Raw genomic sequence first — 23824 nt, forward strand, 5'->3', positions numbered from 1 at the left:
TATGAGAGTGTAATTGCGTCATGGGTTTTACATAAGGTAATAAACAGAGTAGCGAAGACTTCATACTAAGTTATTTGCCATCCCTTCTAAGTCTTGTATAAGGACGCTCGTTGAACCTTTACCGCTCGCTGGATGAGCCATCAATTTATAGTGCGGCGCTCTAAACGATAAGCGCTTTTGTTTAGCAGTTCGACATCATTTGTAGCGTCTGGCATGAAAGTGAAAGCGGAGTGCACGGCTCATGCCAATTCCATCCTCAGGCCCCAGGCGATTCTGGTCTCTTCCACACACCAAAAGCAGAGGATGAACTAACTATACAACATACATGCAAACGAGATGCTGCCTTTTCACCTCTAAGAAGAGGAACTGGGCCGTTGACATGAGGATATCAAGGTAGCTTCCCTCACGACGTCTGCCAGCGTTTCGACGGCACTCACGACTTCATGCAACGGGACATTAAAATTTGCTCTCCGAATAAAAGTACCTCGCACCCTATCGGTGGCCAGCGGTAGGCCATCTGTTGGCCTCCAATAACGCGGCCAAGAATTTTGCTAAGGGTTACGCTATTCGACTGCCATGCAGACTGAGCATGAGCATTGCGTGCGCCAGCCTCGTTAATACTGCGCTCAATTCTGCATGCGCATTGCCTTCGCATCGACTAAACTTGCACGATCAAAGAGGACGCACCAAGTTTACCTTCTCGCGTCAAGACGAACACTTGAAGTTTTATTTAAATTCACATAGTCGCCGAGGAAGATTTTTGCGTAAATGTATAGAATGTCAGAAATGCACTCAAGAATGTTACTAGTTTGGACCGACTATATAGATAGACTAGTCAATCGATATTCATTTCTATTTCATAATTATACATGCTACATGCAATGATTTTTCAGAACCCATTTTGGGCATTGCATGGCATCTTGCAGAAAACAAAACCGATGTCTATACCTAACACAGCACAGAGTAATTGACCAGCTTTTCCAATCAATATAAGAACTTTAAAGCTGAGTTGAAAACCAAAAGAGATCTTATCAATTTCAGCTGCTGTTATCGTGCATGTGGATGATTCACACTATCTGTAATTAGTAAAAAATTTGATCAGTAGTGGTGATGAGGGAATAGCCAGATGGAGGCTGTGTAATGGCCCATTTCTGATCATTGATGATGTTTCAACCAATAAGTTTAGGAGTTTTTTCACAATTAGAAACGCGACGTATAGCTTCACTGCAACTAATACGTTACAACAATACTGTGAATGATTGTTAATAGTTGGGCTTAATGAGACTAATTCATTTCGGTCCCTCGCACAGCGAAAGCACAGTACTGGGGCCGTGCATCAATTCTGTAATTAAATAAAAAAACTTCAGTTGAAGCTCGGAGTTTATTTAAATTCAATATTAAATTAACTAGACATAAGTTATGTTCTTGGAACATCGATTGTATATTTAATGTGAAATGAGTGGGGGGGGGGTATGAGAAAATGTAAACCAGTATGCTAGAATGCCGATGGTTAACACTCCTCGAATCATAGGAATGTCTGAGCGTCTTATGGTCCAGTTTTAATATCCGTCTGACGAAGGAAAATTGCAGAGAAATGATCTAGGACCAGCTAGAACTGCTTAACGAGGGGACATTTTCAAAGGAGTCCGACGTCATGTGATCATGCATCTTCTGAGAATGTAAGCGCGACGAGCGCAGCTCTCCCATTTGTTACGCTCGTCGAGGGCATGAGGCGCTCTGGCAGTCAGGGCACGCGCGAGTTTGAACAATTCTGGAGTCAATTAAACGGTCACGGTTGCCCTCAGTCGATGCAGTCTAACCCGCGACTATAAAAGGCTGGCGTCGACCCCAAACCGTCATTCCATTCCGAACCTTGACAACGAACGCTCGACCGAACGTAGCTCATAGACGCTTTGTTCTAGACGCCGCGCAAGAGTGCTGCTCTTCTGCTGCCTCAGTCTGGAGTATATTATTGTTTGCTCAATTATATGAGCATACACTAAAATATTTTAAAAATAAAAGGGATTAGTCGAACTTAAACTGAAGAAGAAAGAATTTAAGCGTGCTTTGATTTAGTGTCACTCCGAGGCGCCATGTCCAGACTGACTCAGCTGTGCCTAATCCTGGGTAAGTCGAACTAAAAAGTCATAGTTTTTACAGGTCACGAGAATTTATAAAAAGTACAGCAAATAGTACTTGAATTTAAAGTAGTTTTTATTCTCCTGAAATAGTATAAATATTTTGGGAGATAAAATTTAATGTTTCATGTTAAAAAGCCCAGCAGTTTCTTTCAATACTGGATTAATTTTTGGAACTTGAACGTGAACTTAAAAATTTGTTTACCGCAAAATCAAATTTTCAAAAGTATTTGTTCGAAACACTTCACAATTCATATTACTCAAGAAGCAACGTTTAAATAAAAAAAAATAATTTCCGTTACGACAGTCAGGCAAGTCTCAGAAAAAAACTCAAGGGCTGTTGTTTCACTTTCATCGTACTGTTACTTGGTGGGGTAGAGATTTCCTACAATATAATGCTGCTAAAATAAAATAAAAATTATATATTTTTATTGCCTGCGTTATTTAGTCTTCTCGAGGCAATAACATGCATTTGCTCTATTGCTCTGTTGCAATATGAAGAACCAATGAGATAATGCAGGGATATAGTAAAGACTTTATTCACATTTCCTTGCTGAAAGCGATACTCCCATTTTTGCGCGAAATTTATAAATATGCAAATATCAGCGAGCTGGCGACATATTTAAGTATTGTGGAGCAAATCTTTACACCGCTCGTCTCGTGGACTGTAGATTAAGAGATTAATTAAGATTAACGTACCCTTATCTACGCTGTTATAAAATAAGGTACGTTGTTATTCACGAGTTCAAACTTGACAGCTGAGTTTTAGGAATCGTAACCATTTCAGGATACACAAACTGAAATTAGAAATCAACTTTTGTTTCATTGCCCAAAAAACTATTCTATTAAAAAAAATGTTCGTCAAGATGATTAAGTTTACTGGCAAGCTCTAAATTATTGTGTATTGAAAAACAAAGTCACATGAAATTGTTACCCCCATCATCAGATCCTGACTTGCCCTTCACCGCCAATCTAACCGACCAAACACTTACGAAAATAGCATAAATTACAACCACTCCAGCGGATGCAGGGCATTCAGGCGCCGTTTGTTAGCCATGAAACAAAGAGCAATCAATGTGAAGGAAGCTAGGGACGACACGCAACCGACAAACAGCCCTACAGTAAACCATAGCTCTGCAACCTAATCAATTATTTGAGCTGTCTAAGCCTAAATATATTTGTTCAGGTGACTGCAAGTCTAGTTTTCATAGCTGGCAGTAACGGTCCGCATTTGGGCATGTTATGAAATGGTCCGCATAACATATATATATATATATGTTATGAAATGGAAGAATATAGGACGCCACGATTTTCTAAAATTACAATGCGTCCTTGTGATGATGTTGGGTTCAATCGATTGATATAAAGTTTTTATTTTTATTCAAGAACAGTTTAGAATCGCGATCATTACTAGGTAGACTAATAAAACTACAGAGAGACTATAACTATAGAGAGGGGAGGGACTTCGCTGTCCTGCCGAGACAAACAAATGACACAAATAAATATACGTCGAAATGAACAATACAGAAAGATAATTCAATAATCCAAAATACAATAATTCATAGACAGTTAAAAAAGAGCACTGATCCAAATTCACTCGTACCTGAGACTAGCGTCCGGCAGCCTATAATAGCTCAGTCAGCCTTGCAGAGACACCAGAGACAAAGAGCTCTAACTTGACTGGCTGGGCCTTACAACAAGTACCATTCGGACAAGTAGTGCTGATAACCTTCTTACAGTCCTTTTAGTGCCGCTTTTCTGGATCGGAGTTATTATTCGCAACAATTTGTTATGATGCCACAGCAGGCGCTACGCCGTTTCCTGGAGCTCGGTCGCTCTGGGGATGCATCTTCGCGTAACGAGAAGAAAGAATAAAAAGATTGTGATACATAATTATTTTAGATGATACGTTAATATCTTAGATGTTCCATTACGATCTTAGATGTTACATTACTATCTTAGATAATACGGTAATATCTTTGACGCTCTATAAAAGTCTTACATGCTACATTACCACCTTAATTATTAAATGATAAAACACTATCTTCAGATAGTACATTTATCGAGTTTGAAATAGTTTAGTCCAATGAAAAACTTCTTTAACTCGCTGGTGACCACTCAGAGGCGCCTCTTATAAGGCCTAGCGCTGCCACAGCGGCGCAGGCCACCTCTTATAATGTCAAGTGCTCCGTCACAGCGGCGCAGGCCACCTCTTATAATGCCAAGTGCTCCGTCACAGCGGCGCAGGCCACCTCTTATAATGCCAAGTGTTATAATGCCTAGCGCTCCATCACAGCGGCGCAGGCCACCTCTTATAATGCCTAGCGCTCCATCACAGCGGCGCAGGCCACCTCTTATAAGGCCAAGTGCTCCGTCACAGCGGCGCAGGTTCCAGGCAGGCTTGCAAAACGGGCAATTGGGAGGCTCCTGAGGATGCAATTTGCGGGCCAGCGGTAGGAAACTTGGCTGCAGATGAGATGCTGAAGAGTGAACTCCGTACGCTCGTTTGCTGCCATAATTCAGGGCTCATTGAGTGGCATCCTCCGCAGCCTTGACCGCCCTAATCCACTTACGTGACGAGTTCACATCTCAAAATATTTCGCTGGTTCGGCTTTGACTGGAGACATTTATTTAATGAATATTCTAATCTCTGAAACATAATTTTGAGAGAGATAAGCAATTCTTCGCAGCGTAAAAGAAAATTGTAAAATGATTCTTTAAATTGCTTTAAATCGTGCAAAAGATATAAATTTTCGTATTTTGGACTGCTTAGCAATTCATGGCACTATATTTATGAGGGAAAGCCAAAATGTTCAATAAAAATGTTCTGAACGCATTAAGCGTCCGTAACAATTTTGAATGCATTAACAGCTGAAGAATGTGCAATTCAGCACTCTTTTTCTGTTCGCCATTGGCGATCATGTTTACTTCAGAAGTCACATACCATGACATTCTAATAACCACACTACGAGAGACTCCATGTAATACCGTGTCTAAATATTGCCGCTGCATGCAAGTCATAAAGTGTCCTGCAGCCTACATATAGCAAAGCATTTTTATTGAAGTATTTCAGTCAGCTTTTCTCACCATCGCTAATCGCTTTCACTGTACCATTGATACGCCTAGCTGTACCGCATCGTCTGTCATACCCTTACGTAAACCCTTCTGCGATCAAGCTTCAGGCATCAGCATCGTTTGTCATATCCTTACACAACCCTTTCTCCATGCCTCGTGGCCGCTGACAGCGTCGAGGATGCCACTTGTTTCAAAGCATTTTATATTAATGAAGAGCATCTCGTGAACTCTGCCTTCGTAATCATTGCACTCGAGCAACTTCCTGAGCGAGCAGGAAGCGGTTGCGATTTGATTTCGATTCGACAAGCTATAGTTTGCATTACTGTCAAGTGGAGACTTGGCTTTTCGAACAATTTGAACAAGTGTTCATTCTCGGCTTAAAACGATTAACATTTAAGTAAAAAATTACGGATATTATGCATGACTGGGAAACCTGCATGACTAAGATATTCCTTAGATTGTGCATTCAGTCTTTTATATATAATTTTTGGCGTTAATTTGAAAGCTACCCTCCGGACTACGGTGCGTTGTTTCTGATGTACCGACCGCGAGCTTCATGGAAATTTCCTGCTTGAATGGTATTGTCGAATGAAGATGTCCTGCCATAATTTAATCCTCTTAATGATTTCGCGTACAAAAATAATTTGGTACAAATAGACAATAAAATCTCCAGTTATTGGCCAATCTATTGATACTGTAATAAGCCAGTCTTCAGATTGAGCAGCCTGTTATTTGAGCAACATTTTGCGTGTTTTAAGGCTTCTGGAAAGGGAATGCGCCCAGGCTTTCACTGGCACCAAGTCTCACGCTCCTAAAATAAGTGGCACATGAGATTGACGCCTGGATTCGCAAGTACGGCGTCTCGAACAGCAGCACCACAACAATGGCATCGCCCATTGCAAGCGTAACGAGCAGCTTACTCAGAAAGGAAGGCAACAACTTCAAATTTGTAACCATTTAGCAATTGTCTGTATTCAGCAATTGTCTTCTTGGGCAGACCGAAATAGTAAAAGTATAAGTAGTTGTATACCACAAAGTTGGTTTGTGTGATTGTTTAAAGCTTGCATTGTGTACTCTGTTATAATGGCACTGATGTCTCTATATTTTGAGTGTACTGAATCGATGCTCTGTGGGGCAGGTATTTTACGCGGCTTCAACAATATAATTTTTAGTTCACTAACAGGGCATATATAGGCTCGCTTGCAGCCGCGAAGTAGCCTGCTATCCATCGATGACAGAGCTCGATGTCAGATTAGACTTTTAATTTAAGCAAAAAATCCATATAAAAGAGAGCGGTCCTTTTTTGTAATACGTTCCTAGAAAAGAAGTACAAAAAAATGAACGTGAGGCATTACTAGACCAGAGGTCGATCAGTTGCGATAAAAATTCATTATAAGAGACGCTTTTTTTGGTCAGCTCTGCACGTCCACTGTTGCATTACATGAATAAAATTCTTGAAATTAAAAATTTCGTTTATAAAATTGGTAGAATGATCATACGCATAAATTTAACTGTACACATGTCACTTTAAGCTCGTTTAAAACGACCGTTGGTCTTTATTTTATTTATAAACCAATCTTAGAAAAAACTAACAGTGAAAAACCGTCTAGCGAAAGCAAGACGTGATGCACGAGAGCGAAGAGAGCATAAGACACTCCCCGTGAATACCCTCAGTGCCGCAAATGAATAACAAAATAACACTAGTGAATGAACAGAGAGATAAATGAATCACAAGAAAATGGTGTTAGAAATAAATCAATATAAATATTAATTTTCTTACACGATAATGAACCCAGGCAATTGCTCTGCAGCCTAACAGCTCAGCATGCCTCTCAGCAACTCACGCGATCAAGTGTTCTAGATGGACCGGCTAGGCCGCGTGTGAGGTTCCATGTCTCGCAGTAATACGGATGACATCCTTACAGCAACATGAGTACCTGATGTTTTATCCTTGAAGGATTTATCTCCTTATGTTAGACTTAAGTTCTATATGGCTACTAATTTAACAAGACTTACTTATTTAATTGGAAATTCAGGCCTTGTTATATTTTTTACTTGAAACCTTGTCAAACCTTGAGTCGCAGTTCTGAATATAGTTCCATTCGAAAATCGTGCAGCTGCTAAGCTAAAAATTAATCAGTTCAAATTTTTAGAGATACGCAAAAAGTCTTAAATTGTGAATATTTTCAAGATAATTATTTATTCACAGCGACTGCAAGCCACTCCGTCATCTATGGATCTTACCTGAACAACGTCCCTTCGCCTGGCTTCTCACCTACTGGTGGCAACCGCGGCGGTGGAAGTGGTGGTAGCAGAGTAGGTGGTGGTGGTGGTGGAGGCAGTCGTGCGCCCGGTGGCGGAGCAGGTGGATTCGGTGGAGCTCCTGGCGGAGGCATCGGCGGCGGCTACAGCGACGGAGGCGTTGGTGGAACCGGAGGTGGAAGCAGTGGACAAGGAGGTTTCGGCGGAAGCGGCGGTGTTGGAGGTTCAGGAGGCTTTGGGGGGACGAGTGGAGGTTTCGGAGGGGGTCCAGGGGGCTTCGGAGGAGGAGGTTTTGGCGGTGACGACCTCGGAGGAGGAACTGGGGATCTGTCCACCGCAATTGGCGGGGGTGGCGTCCCAGGGGAGGACTATCCGATTCTGTCCTTTATTCCCGACACGGGATTCTCGTGCGACGGACGCACCCCGGGCTACTACGCTGACACCGCGAGCCCCGCTCTCTGCCAGGTGTGTTCACTACAACATGTCATGTGTCCTGCTTCTCCAGCACGTCATTGGGCATCATTGTTAACAAAATTTAAACTATGTTATTCAATTATATCGCAGATATATTGAGTGCATAATTAAATCGATATTTTGCCAAAAAGTTCCAATGTTCAGATAAGTAACATTATATTCATGAGTTATGTAGGCTCCTTAGGATGAAATTTTAAACTGAGATTATTTGTTGCAGGTGTTCTACATCTGCCAGTTTGACGGTCGCCAGGACGGTTTCTTATGCCCCAACGGAACAATCTTCAACCAGCAGTACTTCGTGTGCGACTGGTGGTACAACTTCGACTGCAGCAGCGCCGAGCAGTTCTACGACCTCAACTCGAATATCGGGATCGTGCCCGAAGGATCTGGCTTCGGTTCCCGCCTCCCCAGCGGTGGGGGAGCCGGTGGCTCAGGAGGAGCTGGAAGTGGATTTGGTGGTGGGCCCGGAAGTGCTGGCGGATTCGGCGGTGGGCCCGGAGGCGCAAGTGGGTTCGGAGGAACTGGTGGAGTCGGCGGAAGCTATGACAATGCGGGAAGACCAGGAGGCGCTGGAGGAAGCTTTGGAGGTTCCGGAGGAGGTGCACCTGGAAGCGGTGGAATTGGTGGCACAGGGGGAGGTGGTTTTGGAGGATCCGGCGCTGGTGGACTCGGAGCTCCTCAGCAGCCTAGTCAACTCTACTCCACTCCTGGAGTCGGTGGCGGCAGTGGAGGACGCGGCCCTGGAGGTGGAGCGAGTGGAAGTCGCCCAGGTGCATCTGGTGGAGCAGGTGGACGTCGTCCAAGCCCCTCCGCAGGAGCAGGAACAGGAGGCGGAGTTCGGCCAGGTGGTGGAGCGCAAGGTGGAAGAGGTACCAGCGTGCAAGCTCCATCATCCCTGTACGGGACTCCTAACTTTTAATCTTCCCATTCCTTTTGTACACTCAAAGCAAGTAGATATTGACGATATTTACCACACGCATTCAGCACAGCAACAGTGTCCTGTTCCTACACTTCCTTCGGAAGAGATAGAGGCAAGCAAGTTATTTTTTGGAAACTTCCAAATGAATGAAAATATTATGCTCTACTCTCACAGTGAATATTTATTACTGTGATGTATTTGGAAATATTTTAGGACAACTATAATGCAGGATAAATCATTGCCCCATATTTCATAAGTCTCCAAGTTGTGAGAAATGTCTTTGCTTATGTACTCGAGCGATATTTTGTATACAAATCATTTGCTAGAAATGCCGTGTTTTTGCTTTATGATTCCTACAAAAATTATGCGCGTCTCTAATAAGTAATCACAAAAACGATTGCTGCTCGGCCGTTCAGAAGATATTATCAATACAAGTTTAAACTGTTATCTTTGCGACGCTCGGATCCCGATTGAACGTATCATATCGCAGTAATTATATCATGCAAATTACTCAAAGAACGATATATGCTGCTAGTTTAAATCTAAATGATACGCGAGCATGAAGCTTAAAAAGAAACCAAATACATATATGGAAGGCTGCTAGCAAGACACACTCCCATACTTTATTAGACAACAATTGCAAGGAGAACATTTTACAGTTTGAGCTACAAAAACCGTTCCCGCGGACCAGAGCTGAACTATGTGAAGGACGGCGCGTAAATTTAAAGGTCAGAGGAGAACGTTTGACCTTCAGATGTAGAATTTAAGACTTGGAAGCAAGGACATAGCCCAGTAACAGGTTTAAAGCGTAGACCAGTAACAGTTAGGTATTGAGCGTAGCCTAGTAACAATTATATAGGTATGAAGCGTAGTCCAGCAAAAGTTAGGTTTAAAGCGTAGACCAGTAACCGTTAGGTATAAAGCGTAGCCTGATAACAAAAAAGCGAAGCCTAATAATAATTAGGTATGAAGCGTAGTCCAGCAAAAATTAGGTATAAAGCGTAACCTAATAACAATGAAGCGAAGCCTAATAATAATTAGGTACGAAGCGTAGTCCAGCAACCGTCAGGCATGAAGTGAAGACAACAGCAAGAAAGAGTTTATAAGCCAAGTGTTCATCGTACGAAAGAACGGGAAACATAATGCCGGCTCTGCCCTGTACAAATCAAAACTTAGATTGCACAGCCTGTCAAGGTTGGTAAAGTGCCTTCTCAACACGCACCCCAATAGCTGGCCTATGGACCGAGTAATACGCTGGTAATATTTCCAAGGAAGAGTCACGAGCCGACTTGCGACTAACATAATCGAACGACCTGCCGCGTAAAGGTTTGGATTGGTTGCCCCAATCAAACCAACCAATGACCGGATGCTATATTGGTAAAACGCTTCCCTAAGAGTTACTAAGCAAAGCTTTAAGCTGACTGATTTAAAGCACAAATCAAAGCTTACTTAAATATTTCGAAAATTAACGGCAAAGTTAAAAAGACAAATCTTTTGCGGATAAGAAATGAGGATGTAAGCAGCAAGTGAGGATAAGAGATCATGTGCTTGAGCAGAATAATTAGAAAACATAAAATAAACCACAGTAGACAAAAATATTTGTTCACAAAATCAGCAATGCTAAACAATAAGATCATTGCACTACTGCTCGCAACGACTTACCCAGGCCTCGGAATCAAATCCCAAAACACTGTGACATTTGCGCCGGTCGGGAACAAACAGTCTGTATACTGCCGGCTACAAGAAATTATTATCTATCTTTGATATTATTATCTTTATTTTGAGCCATTAGAGCTCTATCTTCGTCGTCCAAAAGCAAGCAGTTGGAAATTTACTACCTACTTTATCACATGGTGACGCACTTCTAAAAGGAACGAATACGCGAGGATAAAATTAGCTGGAATAAATTTTGGTTTTTCTTCATGAAATCGAAGTTTTCATTAACTGCATCTGCGGCAGGAGGCAGGCGTCGCCGCAGGGAAGGTCGGTGGCACCCGTCGCTGCTGGGGAGGTTGTTGCCGTTTTTGTCGCAGGCGGGGGAAGTCAAGAGCGGCTGAGGCTCAGAAATGAGAGCTGTTCAGTGTGACGGTGGGGCGTGTAGCGTGTAGCGCACCGGTGAGGTGAAGCGTATAGTCACGGGTGGTGTTTAGCGTGCAGCGCACCGGTAATGTGTAGCGTTTAGTCACGGGTGGTGTTTAGCGTGCAGCGCACCGGTTTTAGCGTGCAGCAAGTGGTGTACCGATGCCTGCATGTCCTAGATGTGCCCTATGAACATACGCATCGCCACAAGCAGAGTATCGACTCGTGTATACTCGTGTATAGAATAAGTATACTCGTTTATAATAACTCGCGAGTTCAAGTGTCACTTCAGAGGTGCAGTGCAGAGAATTTTGATTGAGCTTGATAATCTTATCTAGCTTTCTGCTGAATAGCTTTGTAACAGAGGGGAAGTTCGTAAAGCAGTTTCGCTAGTATTTCATTAACGTATTGACATATGCCGTATATTTGAACGTGAACATATTAAATAACTTGTAATAATTATTTAAAGCACCATTAGTAAATTTAGTAAATTTTACTGAATCATGTATTATAACTGAATGAGTTCGATAATATTTCAATTATTTTTGAATGACAGTGATTTTACCAATGGAATTGGTAAATTTAACAAAAAAGTTGTTGAATTTCTCTTCGAACCTCTGAGGTAAAAACTTCGAGATTATAGATCTTCATTAGTGCTCGAATTATAGACATTCCAAATCAAATGATTCTTTTAGAAATGCCCCTGAATTTGTACGTACTTTACAGACTAGAAGCAATAGAAACAGACCAAGCATGAATGTCTGAGGGCCCTATCATTTACATACAGTGGGGGGAAATAAATATTCGTACACTTGAAATTTCCACTTGAAATTTCCACTTATTGATGCTATTTTTGAATACAATGCGCCTCTATACATAATATAAATCACTTCTCCTGTTCAGTTTGTGTACTTACATACATTAAAATACGATTTTTCAAGTGTACGAATATTTATTTCCCCCCACTATATCTTTGGTGAACGGCAAATAATCATTGAGATCATAACATGAAGTCTGATGGACAGGTCCTTTGAGTTTCACTTTTTCAAAGAAAATCAATAACTTGTTATGCCACTCTCTTAATTTACTTGTACTTCAGTTCGATGGTAAATACTTTATTATTGAATCAAAATCCTGCGATGTAGCATCGTGATTATATTTTATTCTTTCCACAATAATGATTCATAAGTTACTTCTCTTATAAACGTTTGAGTTTGTGTAGCCTGTACAGTGTAAATGTGCTCGCGGCGCCAACCCAGTGAGGTTCTCTGCTATTTGTGGCTCACGCGCGCGTGCCGCTCGCACTTCCGCCCCTCGTTTCTTATCCTCGTTTGGTGCGCATAGATTCAATCTCACGAGAACGCAACGAAGTATAAGCGAGCGAAGATAAAATTAAATTAAAATAAATTGATTGAAAATTTATTTTCAAGTTGAAATTCCACAAGAGAAAAGTACCTTTCAAGCGATTTCGTACTGTTTCTGTTTGGCGCATAGATTCCATCTCACGAGAACGCAACGAAATATAAGCGAGCGAAGATAAAATTAAATTAAAGTAAATTGATTGAAAATTTATTCTCAAGTTGAAATTTCACAAGAAAAATAACTTTCAAGCGATTTCGAACTGTTTCTGTTTGGCGCATAGATTCCATCTCACGAGAACGCAACGAAATATAAGCGAGCAATGATAAAATTAAATTAAAATAAATTGATCGAAGAGAAAATTTATTTTCCAGTTGAAATTCCACCAGAAAAATAACTTTCAAGCAATTTCGAACTATTTCTGTTTGGTTTATCATTTCATACTCATAAAAAAAAACAGATAAATAGAGATCTCTACTTCACGACCTTACAGATCCCACGATTAAGGGACAAATTAGTTAAGTTATTATTATATTATTAATTAATTAAAAATTAAGAAAATATGACCGCTGGGTTCGGCTGCTGCTGTTGTCGCTGCTGCTCCTGCATTGACACCAGCTACTACAAGGAGGCTGACAGCTGGATCAAACTCACGCAGATGGTGAGACCTATTAACGAACATCTTAAGTGTTCACATTTCTTGTTGTGGTTTCCAGTTTATTTCTTATACTCTCTCATCGTCACGTCTGAGACCACCTCTCGTACATCGCATCCATTATTCGGTAATTGTTGTTAGCCGACACTTATTATTCTCTTATATTATATATTAGCCGACACTTATTTCTCTCATTATTATTATTCTTAGCCGACTTAGTTGCTGTGCAGTTGTTATCAGTGCTGTGCCAGTGGCTGTGCATGGGATACGGAATGCCGTACAGCAGCAGCTTGGGCGCATCGTACAGCGTGTACCTCACCACATGTTCAGCCGCCATCCTCACCACTGCTGTGCTACTCATCACCTACACCACATCCGCCACATCCAGGGCTCTCGTGCGCAAGTCATCATACGTGAGTCTCCGGCTTGGCCATTCCGTGCTTCATAACATAACATAACATAACATAACATAACATAACATAACATAACATAACATAACATAACATAACATAACATAACATAACATAACATAACATAGTGATGTCGGCGCTGAAGTGTAGGCCTGATGTGGCCTGTCGCCTATTCTTTCTTTTCGTGCCCGTTCTTCACAGAAGATCCAAAATCGTATCATTTGACCGGATCTTTTCAATTGAATTGCATGTATACCTCGAAACTTACACAAGCCAAATAAATATCACGAGAACTTGAACAAAGTTTGAAATCGCCGGGCAATCCGTCACGCCATCACAATGTTTCACGTCCTCTAATAATTCATCACGTCATCAAATAATTTTTTAGTAGCATTCCACTTGTAATTATTTTGGTCTCCATTATTCGCGACATAGTTTGACCCTTCATGGCAAACGTGCTATTTTTATCTAATTGCTTTCAAATTTAAACATATTTTTGTTTTTTACTCAATCTATTTCTCACTATTGATAGCAATTTTTCCCTGCAGGAGACAGTGTACCACAGCCTGTCGAGCTTCCTGTTCCTGAGCTCTTCTTCGTATTTGTCGTGGGCCGTACAGAGCGTCTTGTGGCCGCTCTACATGAACCTCTCCTACCACGCCGCCTACGTACCCATGTGTGTCTGCTACGTGAGTGTCTCTAGGTCTCCTACCACGCCGCCTACGTGCCCATGTGTCTGCTACGTGAGTCTCATACGCAGCCTACGTGCCCATGTGTGTCTGCTACGTGAGTCTCATACGCGGCCTACGTGCCCATGTGTGTCTGCTACGCGAGTGTCGTAAGGTCTCCTACCACGTAGCCTACGTGCCCATGTGTGTCTGCTACGTGAGTGTCTCTAGGTCTCCTACTACGTGGCCTACGTGCCCATGTGTGTCTGCTACGTGAGTGTCGTAAGGCTGTCTCTTATANACGGATCATAAAAAAATGCAAAAAGAGTTCCGAAAACGGCACAGTTAAAGTTAAAAGTTGAAAATCTGGGACCGCAAAACACGAGCGTCCGCTCTCGACCACGGCTGAAACTTGACTCACCACGGCTGAAACTTGACTCTAATTAAATTAAATTAAAAGAATTATAGGTGTAGTATGAAATATGATTCAGTATATCGTACGTTGTTTGGATTAATTACAGTTTGATTCGTCCAATTTAAGGTTCTTTCACAGTATTCAGAGAGATATCCATGATCGTCCAAAAAAGACTCCGAACGTAAAGAAAGGCTGCATAACAATATAGTCGGTAAGGTTATATCTTCAATGAAATTTTCAACATCATACTCCGAAATTGATTGCATTGATTTTGAAACTTGTATTTAATATGAGTTAATGCTGACTAATCCATTATCAGTGTATCTTTAGCGATGAGAACTCGACAGATGTACTTTTTCTTATAAAATGGACGTTTCCGTAAATACAGTGCGCCACGACGAGCTAATTTCTCATTTTCTAAACCAGCGATCGAAAAGTTTTCGACTGAAGATTTACTATGGCTAGGATATATTGAAGAATTATTGAATAAAATTTTGTGAGGAATATTTTGAGGCTTCAATTATGTCCAATTATTTCATTAAGGATTCGAGTCAATCCTTGCCACAAGATTATCGAATGACTTGCAAAGGAGCCTGGCTTGAATGACATGGTCTACTGGTCTGTGATGCATATCGTTCACATTAAGTGGTACGCACTGTGATGCAAGTGGTTCTTACAACAATCGAATACCCTATGTAAGTTTAGATATCCTAGGCAGTGGCGTCGTGCCAACATGTTTCGTCCGCGTGTCATCAACTAAAACTACATATTACTTGTTCATAAGATGTATTAATTGCAATTAATACCACTGAAACCGCGAATAAACAGTGAATTAGGTAAATGTCCTATTAGAACATAACGGTTGGAGGCTATGACAAGGTAGGTGGCATGTGTTAATAGCGCAAACTCTTGCAAAGTTATCATGTGTTAGGCCATACACATTATGGTTAACTTAAGCCGAAATAATAAAATTTCGTAATACCTACCCAGAAAGTGTATGCGTACTACGGCTAAGAATTAAGTGAGCAATCAGGAATTCGAAAGCAAAGAAAACAGCCAGAGCAATATAGTGTGATACAAATATTTCATTGTTCAGGTTAGAAGACATATTTTGAAAGTGACAGTTTTGATATTAACTTAAATTGCAGATATGAGCGGCACAAACGCGCAGTAGGAGAATGTGTTCAAAACTAACAGATCATGATTCACGTGCACGCATCGGCATCAATGTCAAATGGAGGCACTAATGCTATCGCAACCATAACGTGATCTTTGACGCGGGGAAAAGTTTCCGCAACATCCCTTAGCTTGATATATAGGAACAGCAATCCATGCATCACTAGTTCACCGTTGCACAAATGTACCAAAAGCAACTATAGATCCACCAGCTGAAAGATCGACTGCAGCATACGAAACCTTCCGATATAGCAAGAAGCTATAACGACTCCTGCAGCCTCAATAACAAGACGGACTACAGCACTACAGCCCACGATATAGCAAGAAGCTATAACGTGACTGCAGCACTACAGCCCACGATATGGCAAGAAGCTATAACGACTCCTGCAGCCTCAATAACAAGACGGACTGCAGCACTACAGCCCACGATATAGCAAGAAGCTATAACGACTCCTGCAGCCTAAATAACAAGACGGACTGCAGCACACTACAGCCCTCTATATAGCAAGAAGCTATAACGACTCCTGCAGCCCCAATAACAAGACGGTTTGATGTCACAATTTGTATACAACGTCAGGAGGAGAGCCGTTCGCTCCTCAATATAATATGCAAACTGGACAGCACGGATCACTCCGTCTACGCCAATATAACAGAGGGTCGATCAAAAATGATTTTATTTTGAAAATTTACGGTGTAGGCGCAAATTGATCTTATAATACTGGTTCAAATCATGATCTGTGTTACCTGAATAGCTTTCATAATAATTTCGATAAATTATCAATGAAATTATATGAAATTATAACTTGTATTAAGCAATATATCTCTGGATCTGGCGAAGTTCGTGACCGAAGTAGAAGCTGAAAGAATATTCCATTTTTTATATTATTGCCCGAGAGAAACATTGGATATAACAGAAGTAATTTAATATGAACTGATTTTCCAAAAATCAATAGTTTTTCAAGATTAAGAAACCTAGATCGATTAATCTATCGTACCAGGCTAATTTCTATGCTCAGGATCAAGTATCTCTAAATCATCGAATCAGAAACAAGTTCACATCGGGTTAGAATTTTTTCAACTATTTACTTCCTTTATTTCTCGAAATTTAATAGTAACCAAACTGTGGGTTTTAGGAGGCTTGTAATTGAAAATATGTTCGCTTAAATATTGCTACTCAACATTTAAAGCACATAGGTTCATGCCATTTTTAATAAATTCGTTCGATCCTTATGATCGCTCAAAATAAAAACAAGCATTGCACGCGTGAATTATCACTCGAGATGCTCCAGATGCTAGCAATTTATTCCAGAAGAGAAGGTGAAAAGTAAACAATGGAAGTCGCATCCCCGCTACAATATGAGGGCCCTGCTGAGCTGCGGTCCTCCCAAGACCTGCGACAATATCTTTCATCGCACACACCATAAAAACTTACAAAAACCATACAATAGCTGATGAAAAAGAGGAGAGAAGCGTGTATGGCATGCGTCGTCAAGCAGGTCCTACAGACAAGAATGTTGATGGCACTCCCATGGAAAAGATTCGACTCTGAGGCGCCCAGGTTGGAGGCTCCAAATTCTACCACGCGTGGACTTTTATTACGTTGGCTCTCGAAAACGAGCTCTTTATTTATCGTAAAACATTTCTTCATCTTTTTAGACGTAGGGTGTAACAAATATTAAACTTCTTGTTCGCCATGGGGAATTTTCCCAAAAGAGCTTATTTTTAAATTAATGGGACTATAGTCTTGCCAAGTTTGCTTGGACTTTCTCGAACAGGTTTCAATGTTGAAATGAATTTGTTCTTGCTTCTGATTGGAATAATATTTTTAATTTGTGGAATGAAATTGAATAAACATTTTTTAGCGCATTTTCTCATTTCTGGAAATAATGCACTATTGTGCTCACCATGTCCGCCTGTCTGTCCGCCCGTGAATTCACGTTTTCGTCGACGAGAAAATGCGCTCTCTGTTACTCACTGCTGTGCGTACTAAGTTATATTTTTTACTCTTAAAATCGCAGCTTTTACATCAAACTTTGAGAACATCTATTCTTCTGTTATCACATGAGAGTGCTGAGAGTTATATGTTTAATTTCTGGAGCTGAGGTCATGTATAAAGGCCCCGGCGGTGCGCTGGATCAGCTGCTATTATAACTACACTCATCCTCAACTTGTAGCAAGTTAACAGTCCAATGATTGTTCCCTGAAGCAACTGAGTTTGCCAGCCATCTTTTCCAAGACTGCGGCAAGTCGCGCACCTTCAATTGTGGCGACAATTTAGTTGCTGTCAGATTTTTTAACAAAACTAAAAGCCAGTTTACAGTCTCTGAGTACAGCATTGCCACAAATTGTCGCCTGTTTGTCCCTCTGTCTAGACAGTGAGTCCAGAGTATAGGCCGTGTTACCAGAGTACAGGCAGAGTTGCCAGAGTACAGGCAGTGTTACAGAGTATGGGCAGGGTTGCCAGAGTACAGGCAGAGTTACCAGAGTATATAATATATGTAGGCAGTGTTGCCAGAGTATGGGCAAGGTTGCTAGAGTACAGACAGTGTTGCCAGAGTACAGGCAGGGTTGCCAGAGTACAGGCAGTGTTGCCAGAGTACAGGCAGTGTTGCCAGAGTACAGGCAGTGTTGCCAGACAGCTGTTGCCGAGGGCAGGTGTTCGTGCTGCGCATAATAAGTGAGGCGCGCAGACTTGTACGCTAAAAAACGAAACCCAAATTGTGTCGCAGCCGCAGTCAGCACGACGTAGGCCTTTGCTGAAAACAACAAACAGTTGCTAACGTCATCTATTTACGCAGTTCTAGAAATTCTGAGAGAAGTTCTTATGTGCATAATATAGGAAGTGGTATTATAATAAAAGCACTATTCGTTTAGGGTTCGAATTCCCAATTAGAGAGAAGGAACGGCAACATAAAGACAGTAAAAACGTAGCCTAATGGGTATATCGCCGAATATTACAGCATCTGAGAACCAAGGTTAGAGAAGCCGTGGAAAATTGACTCCTTTGTGTTTTGTCTATCGAATAAACATTTAATTGTTCTAATGCAATTTGTACTTAAGAAACAGTGCGTTTCTATCTCCGAAAGGTTATTATTAAACAGCATTTTCGGACAGTGCAAGCCTAATTGTAAGAACGAGGGACCTGCCAGAAGAGAAAAAGGCGATGAAAAATGAAGAACCAATAGGAAAAAAATAACTAGAAAATTTTGGAGCACAAGTTGAGAGCACAGATGAGAGGAGAAGGTACAGAAGAACGCAAGCCGCGCCCTCACTTGGCCGAACAGCCCACGATATGATGCGGCCTGAATATTTGGCCTATACTTTCAAAAATAGTTAAGAGATCGTAAGTTCGTCAGCCAATCATTGACGGCTATCGAGCAAAATCCACCAATCAGAGACAAGAAAATAGAGCGTAAGTACTTACGTTCACTTCACGAGTTTTGAAAGTATGGCCCCAGGAGACTTCGGCATGCCGCACTGCACATTACCCGCCCACAAATGGCAGCGTCTTCTAATCTTATAATATAGTCTATGATAACTTGGTGCTTCTCATAATCTTATTGTGATCTATGATAACTTGCAACGTTTCGTAATCTCATGATGGATTACGATAACTTGCATCGCCGTATAATCTATGATAGTCTGTGATAACTTGCAGCGCTTCTTAATCTCATGACAGTCTATGATAACTTGCGGCGTCTCCTAATATTATGATAGTCTATGATAACATGCAACGTCTCCTAATATTATGATAGTCTATGGTAACTTGCAGCGTCTCCTAATATTATGATAGTCTACGATAACTTGCAACGTCTCATAATCTCATGATAGTTTATGATAACTTGCGGCGTCTCCTAATATTACGATAGTCTACGATAACTTGCAACGTCTCATAATCTCATGATAGTCTATGATAGGCAAGTCCGGCGGCCGGCCTCGTCATAGGTCGGCTGGGAAACGCTCGCCAAGCTCTCCAAGTTCTGCTATAAATTAGATCTCTTTTGAAGGAACTTAGTTAATATTTCCTAAGAGATATAATGAGAAGCTGGGGTTCACAGGCGAAAATCTGCGAACCTTATAAGCTTGATAAATGCAGCATCAGCTTACCAACGATGAAAATGACTGCAGCACGAGGATGAACATGTCATGACAGCCGCACGAGGATGCAATTCATCCACGATGAGCGGAAGAATTGCATTGTTACTATAGACTTGGGATAATTTCACACTTAAATTAGCGCTTAGGAGAATATCAAAGAGTGCTGTAAATAAAGCGGCCAGTAGCGAATGCTCAGTTCAATTTTGTTGTCTATAGTTCGGTTTAAAGAGAAGGAGGAAAACTTGCCATGAGGCTTACGTCAAATGATAAGTCGTTTTTATTGTTACTAAGTGCAATGTAACTGTAGTACGGGATGAAGGTAAATACTTATTATGCCTGCAAGGAGAGAAATTTTTTCAAGACGGATTTTACGCGATGGTTTTGTTAAGATTAAGACGTAGTGAGCAGCAAGTGGGCTACAATCTGTTCGATAATTGGAGAATAATTGAATTTTTTTGAACATTTGTGTTAATATTCATGCCTAATACTTAACTTAAATTTGGGTTCAGTTGTATTTCATGCTCCTGGAGAAAGTAAAACTAGTATTCGTCTTGTGCGCTCACAATTCTGCCTGCTCGCGAATAAATTTTAGGAACATAGGCCGGAGCGGAGCTATGGGGCACTTAGAAATGGAATGAGCTGTCAGGGGCTCAAGAAATGAGTACTTGAGAGGCATGCATGCGGGCGCCGCAAGACGCCCCTGAGAACTGCGTCACATGGCAGGCGCATTCGGCGAGCCTTTGAGCCGTCGTCGCACCCGACGGACACTGCGCCTTTCTAGCGAATTATCCTCACAAGTTTAGATATGAGCTCATCGGATGCAGAGCGCCCGTGTCAGAGACTGCGCCTTTCTAGGGAATTATCCTCAGAAGTTTGGATATGAGCTCATGGGATGCAGTGCGTCCGTACCAGAGACTGCGCCTTTCTAGGGAATTATCCTCACAAGTTTGGATATGAGCTTATGGGATGCAGAGCGTCCGTACCAGAGACTGCGCCTTTTTAGGGAATTATCCTCAAAAGTTTGGATATGAGCTCATGGGATGCAGTGCGCCCGTGCCAGAGACTGCGCCTATTTAGGGAATTATCCTCAGAAGCTTGGATATGAGCTCTTGGAATGCAGAGCGCCCGTGCCAGAGACTGCGCCTATTTAGGGAATTATCCTCAGAAGTTTGGATATGAGCTCATGGGATGCAGAGCGCCCTTAATTGTCAGTGGTCTGGCAGCGGCCACATACGTGAGAGAAAAAGTCACTTACGCACATCTTATACGCATACACTTATAATTTGTTTATAAAATGCATCCGTAAGATGAATAAAACGTTAATAATATCTGCAGGTGTAAATTTAATTATAGCAAACAACTTGGGCAAATGATGCAATACATTAACTTAATTTTTCTATTAAATTAATAACTTGTGTGAAATTTTCGGTTGGTTATTCATTTGACATGTAATGATATTTATAAAAAACCAGAAAGATTGCAGGTGTTTAAATTTGAACGCAATTGCTTTGTGTTGCTAATGTTTGGTCTGTTTAAATTTCTTCTGCAAATGAGGTGCTGAAATTCCAGTATTTATTCCGTGCATTCTTAAAGTTCGCATGTAGCAAATTACCAGAAAATTTACCGCAGATTGCTCGCGAGCGGCTTTGGTTTGAAGAGCAAGTGTTCCAGCTCTGCTCCTGGCAAACCCTTCAGTTGAGGGGGAAATATTATTTGTGAGCGATGACGGATGCTTGCTACTTGCTGTGTTTCACGGAGCACGCGAGGCAGAGGAAAGACCAAGACAAGCTCAGTAAAAACTGTATTGAAAATGAAGCGTTCGGTTCCATTCAACTATGCAGTTAATAATCGCTCGTTATTTCTAAGCAAACTAATGGAATAGAAACACTGGAAACACATGCGCTTAGCTACCCTCGAATTAAGCACTTCTTAAGCAACTTACGACTGACAATTTCCGATATTTGTTCATGACTTCCTATTACTTTCATGTCTCATAGTAATGAGATCTGTCTCGGACAAGATTTATCACTTTGATTAATTTTCGTCGATAGCTGGGGTGAAAGTGCAGCATTTGGCCCCATACTGGATGATCAAAAGTAAGTTAGTTGCTGCACAGCGCCGATCGTCGCAATCTGTCCACTGTCGCTCCAAAACTCATTTTGGGTGTGCGCTGGAACTGCAGGAGTTTTGACACCCAATCGCTTAACTCGAAGTTTATGGTTGCGGCGTCGTGGGCCCAACAATGTCGCAACACAAATGAAGTTAAGGGCAGTCGAGGCTTGGTTGCGCCACCTTTGGACCGCTTCTAGCAGTGAAATACTTCGGATTGCAGTGCAACGCTTCAAGCTTTCTGCTGTGTGCTTCGAACAACTGTATGCGCAGTGGTAACGGCACTGTCGAGACGAGAGGAGGTAGCCGAGGGCTCGAACCTCTGTAATCTCAGTTTATTTCTCGGTATCGCTAGTGGGTGGCGCTTGGTCGCCGTCAAAGGTGATGCTTCCAGCATGGCTTTGGGTGTGTGTCCCTAAACAAACTCTGGGTACTTGTTATCTGGGTTGTTCCTAAGGTCTTAAGGTTTGTGTGGACAATAAACCCAATAGTTAAAGTATGTAAATTTGACACTCCAATTAATCAGTGCGTTAGCTTGTGATTTTTACATTGGGCGGTAGACAGTAGGCATGAAGAGTGGGAGGAAAATTGTCAGGCTTTCCGTTTTTTCGGTCTTTTAATTTATTTTCTGCCTTTTTCGTTGTTTTATCTTTCAATCAATCAATTCAACGCATTGAATTATGAGAATTAATGTACATTTTTAAAAGTACATTAATTAGTATTAAAAAGTACATTAAAAGTACAGTACTGTACTGTACTGTACTGTACTGTACTGTACTGTACTGTACTGTACTGTACTGTACTGTACTGTACTGTACTGTACTGTACTGTACTGTACTATACTGTACTGTACTGTACCGTACTGTACTTTACTCAAGAACACAATATAATCCTCCGCCCGTGATCACTAGAATGTCTTTCGTTTCTGAAATCGATTTTGTTACATCACAGAAAGGAAAATCTTTTCTCGGTTCTAATTTCTACGGACGGCAACGTTTCCCCTGCGCACCGTCAAGGAAGCGTCTGACCGTTGACCAAACTTCCCGGCACAATAATCATAAAGGTTAACGGGAGCTCGAGTTTTACCGGCCGCGCGTTCTAAAGCTTTTGTAGAGACGCGCAAGTGGCTTGTTCCGGACTTCTGCTCTTAAATTAAATACCGAATTGGAAAAAATCTCCACATTGCAAAGTTGAGTCAAAAATTGGAAATTGATGATTTTATTAAATTTTAACTAAAATTCAGTGTTTTTCTAAATCCTAACCAACAATGTAATTTAATAATGCAGCTTCTATGCGAGTTGTATAGACTCGACCTGATATATTCAATTGATTTTTCTTCAAATATAGAATCGAGAGAGCAAATGGTTCAACACTGCACTGGCAGTCATGCATACGTAACTTGTTGATATGCGTGAGCTCGCGTCGCACAAATACAGTTTAGTGTTTCACTTTTTCCATGTTAACTGAAGCTGACATCCAGATTATTCCGGGGCCGTCTCTGCCTGCGTCACCAACAGTACGCAGAGCAGCGATACGCGCTGAGCACTCAGCTGCGCCCGCGGCCAAGCTCCGGTTACGGCCCAGATTCAATTTCCATTTGCGTCAGGTTACGGCAGCATTTTGCGCCCCACTTTCCCGGTGCCACAGCTGCACAGCATGACCTGTGCGCCCTGACGCAGTGTCAGCTCCAGGCACAGCACCGCGGTCCCTGTGCCGCAGCTGCACAGCATGACCTGTGCGCCCTGACGCAGTGTCAGCTCCAGGCACAGCACCGCGGTCCCGGTGCTGCTGCTGCACGGCTTGACCTGTGCGCCCTGACGCAGTGTCAGCTCCAGACACAGCACCGCGGTCCCGGTGCTGCTGCTGCACGGCTTGACCTGTGCTCCCTGATGGCAGTGTCAGCCCCCAGAGGCTGTTGTCCTAAATTAGCTTCTTGTTATAATTGATACCTATCTATTTTATTGAGTGTTACCATGTAAGCACAAAT

At 41.8% G+C, this 23824-nt stretch overlaps 2 protein-coding genes across 2 annotated transcripts; both read left to right on the plus strand.

Annotated features, from left to right (window-relative positions):
* The first annotated feature begins 1873 nt into the window (after window positions 1-1873).
* LOC108680441 (glycine-rich cell wall structural protein 1-like) lies at window positions 1874-8927 on the plus strand. Its single transcript, XM_018169261.2, has 3 exons — window positions 1874-2127; window positions 7423-7940; window positions 8167-8927. Exons 1-3 carry the CDS (start codon window positions 2094-2096, stop codon window positions 8866-8868), a joined length of 1254 nt encoding a protein of 417 aa, XP_018024750.1. The 5' UTR covers window positions 1874-2093; the 3' UTR covers window positions 8869-8927.
* A 3773-nt stretch (window positions 8928-12700) lies between these two features.
* Window positions 12701-15628, plus strand: LOC108680454 (protein singles bar-like). The gene is made up of 4 exons (XM_018169274.1): window positions 12701-12967; window positions 13192-13374; window positions 13920-14157; window positions 15603-15628. The coding sequence occupies exons 1-4, from the start codon at window positions 12869-12871 to the stop codon at window positions 15626-15628; spliced, it is 546 nt and encodes a 181-aa protein (XP_018024763.1). The 5' UTR covers window positions 12701-12868.
* The last annotated feature ends 8196 nt before the right edge of the window (window positions 15629-23824 follow it).

The sequence above is a fragment of the Hyalella azteca genome, unplaced genomic scaffold (genome assembly GCF_000764305.2).
Source record: "Hyalella azteca isolate HAZT.00-mixed unplaced genomic scaffold, Hazt_2.0.2 contig16847, whole genome shotgun sequence".
Taxonomy (NCBI): Eukaryota; Metazoa; Arthropoda; class Malacostraca; order Amphipoda; family Hyalellidae; genus Hyalella; species Hyalella azteca.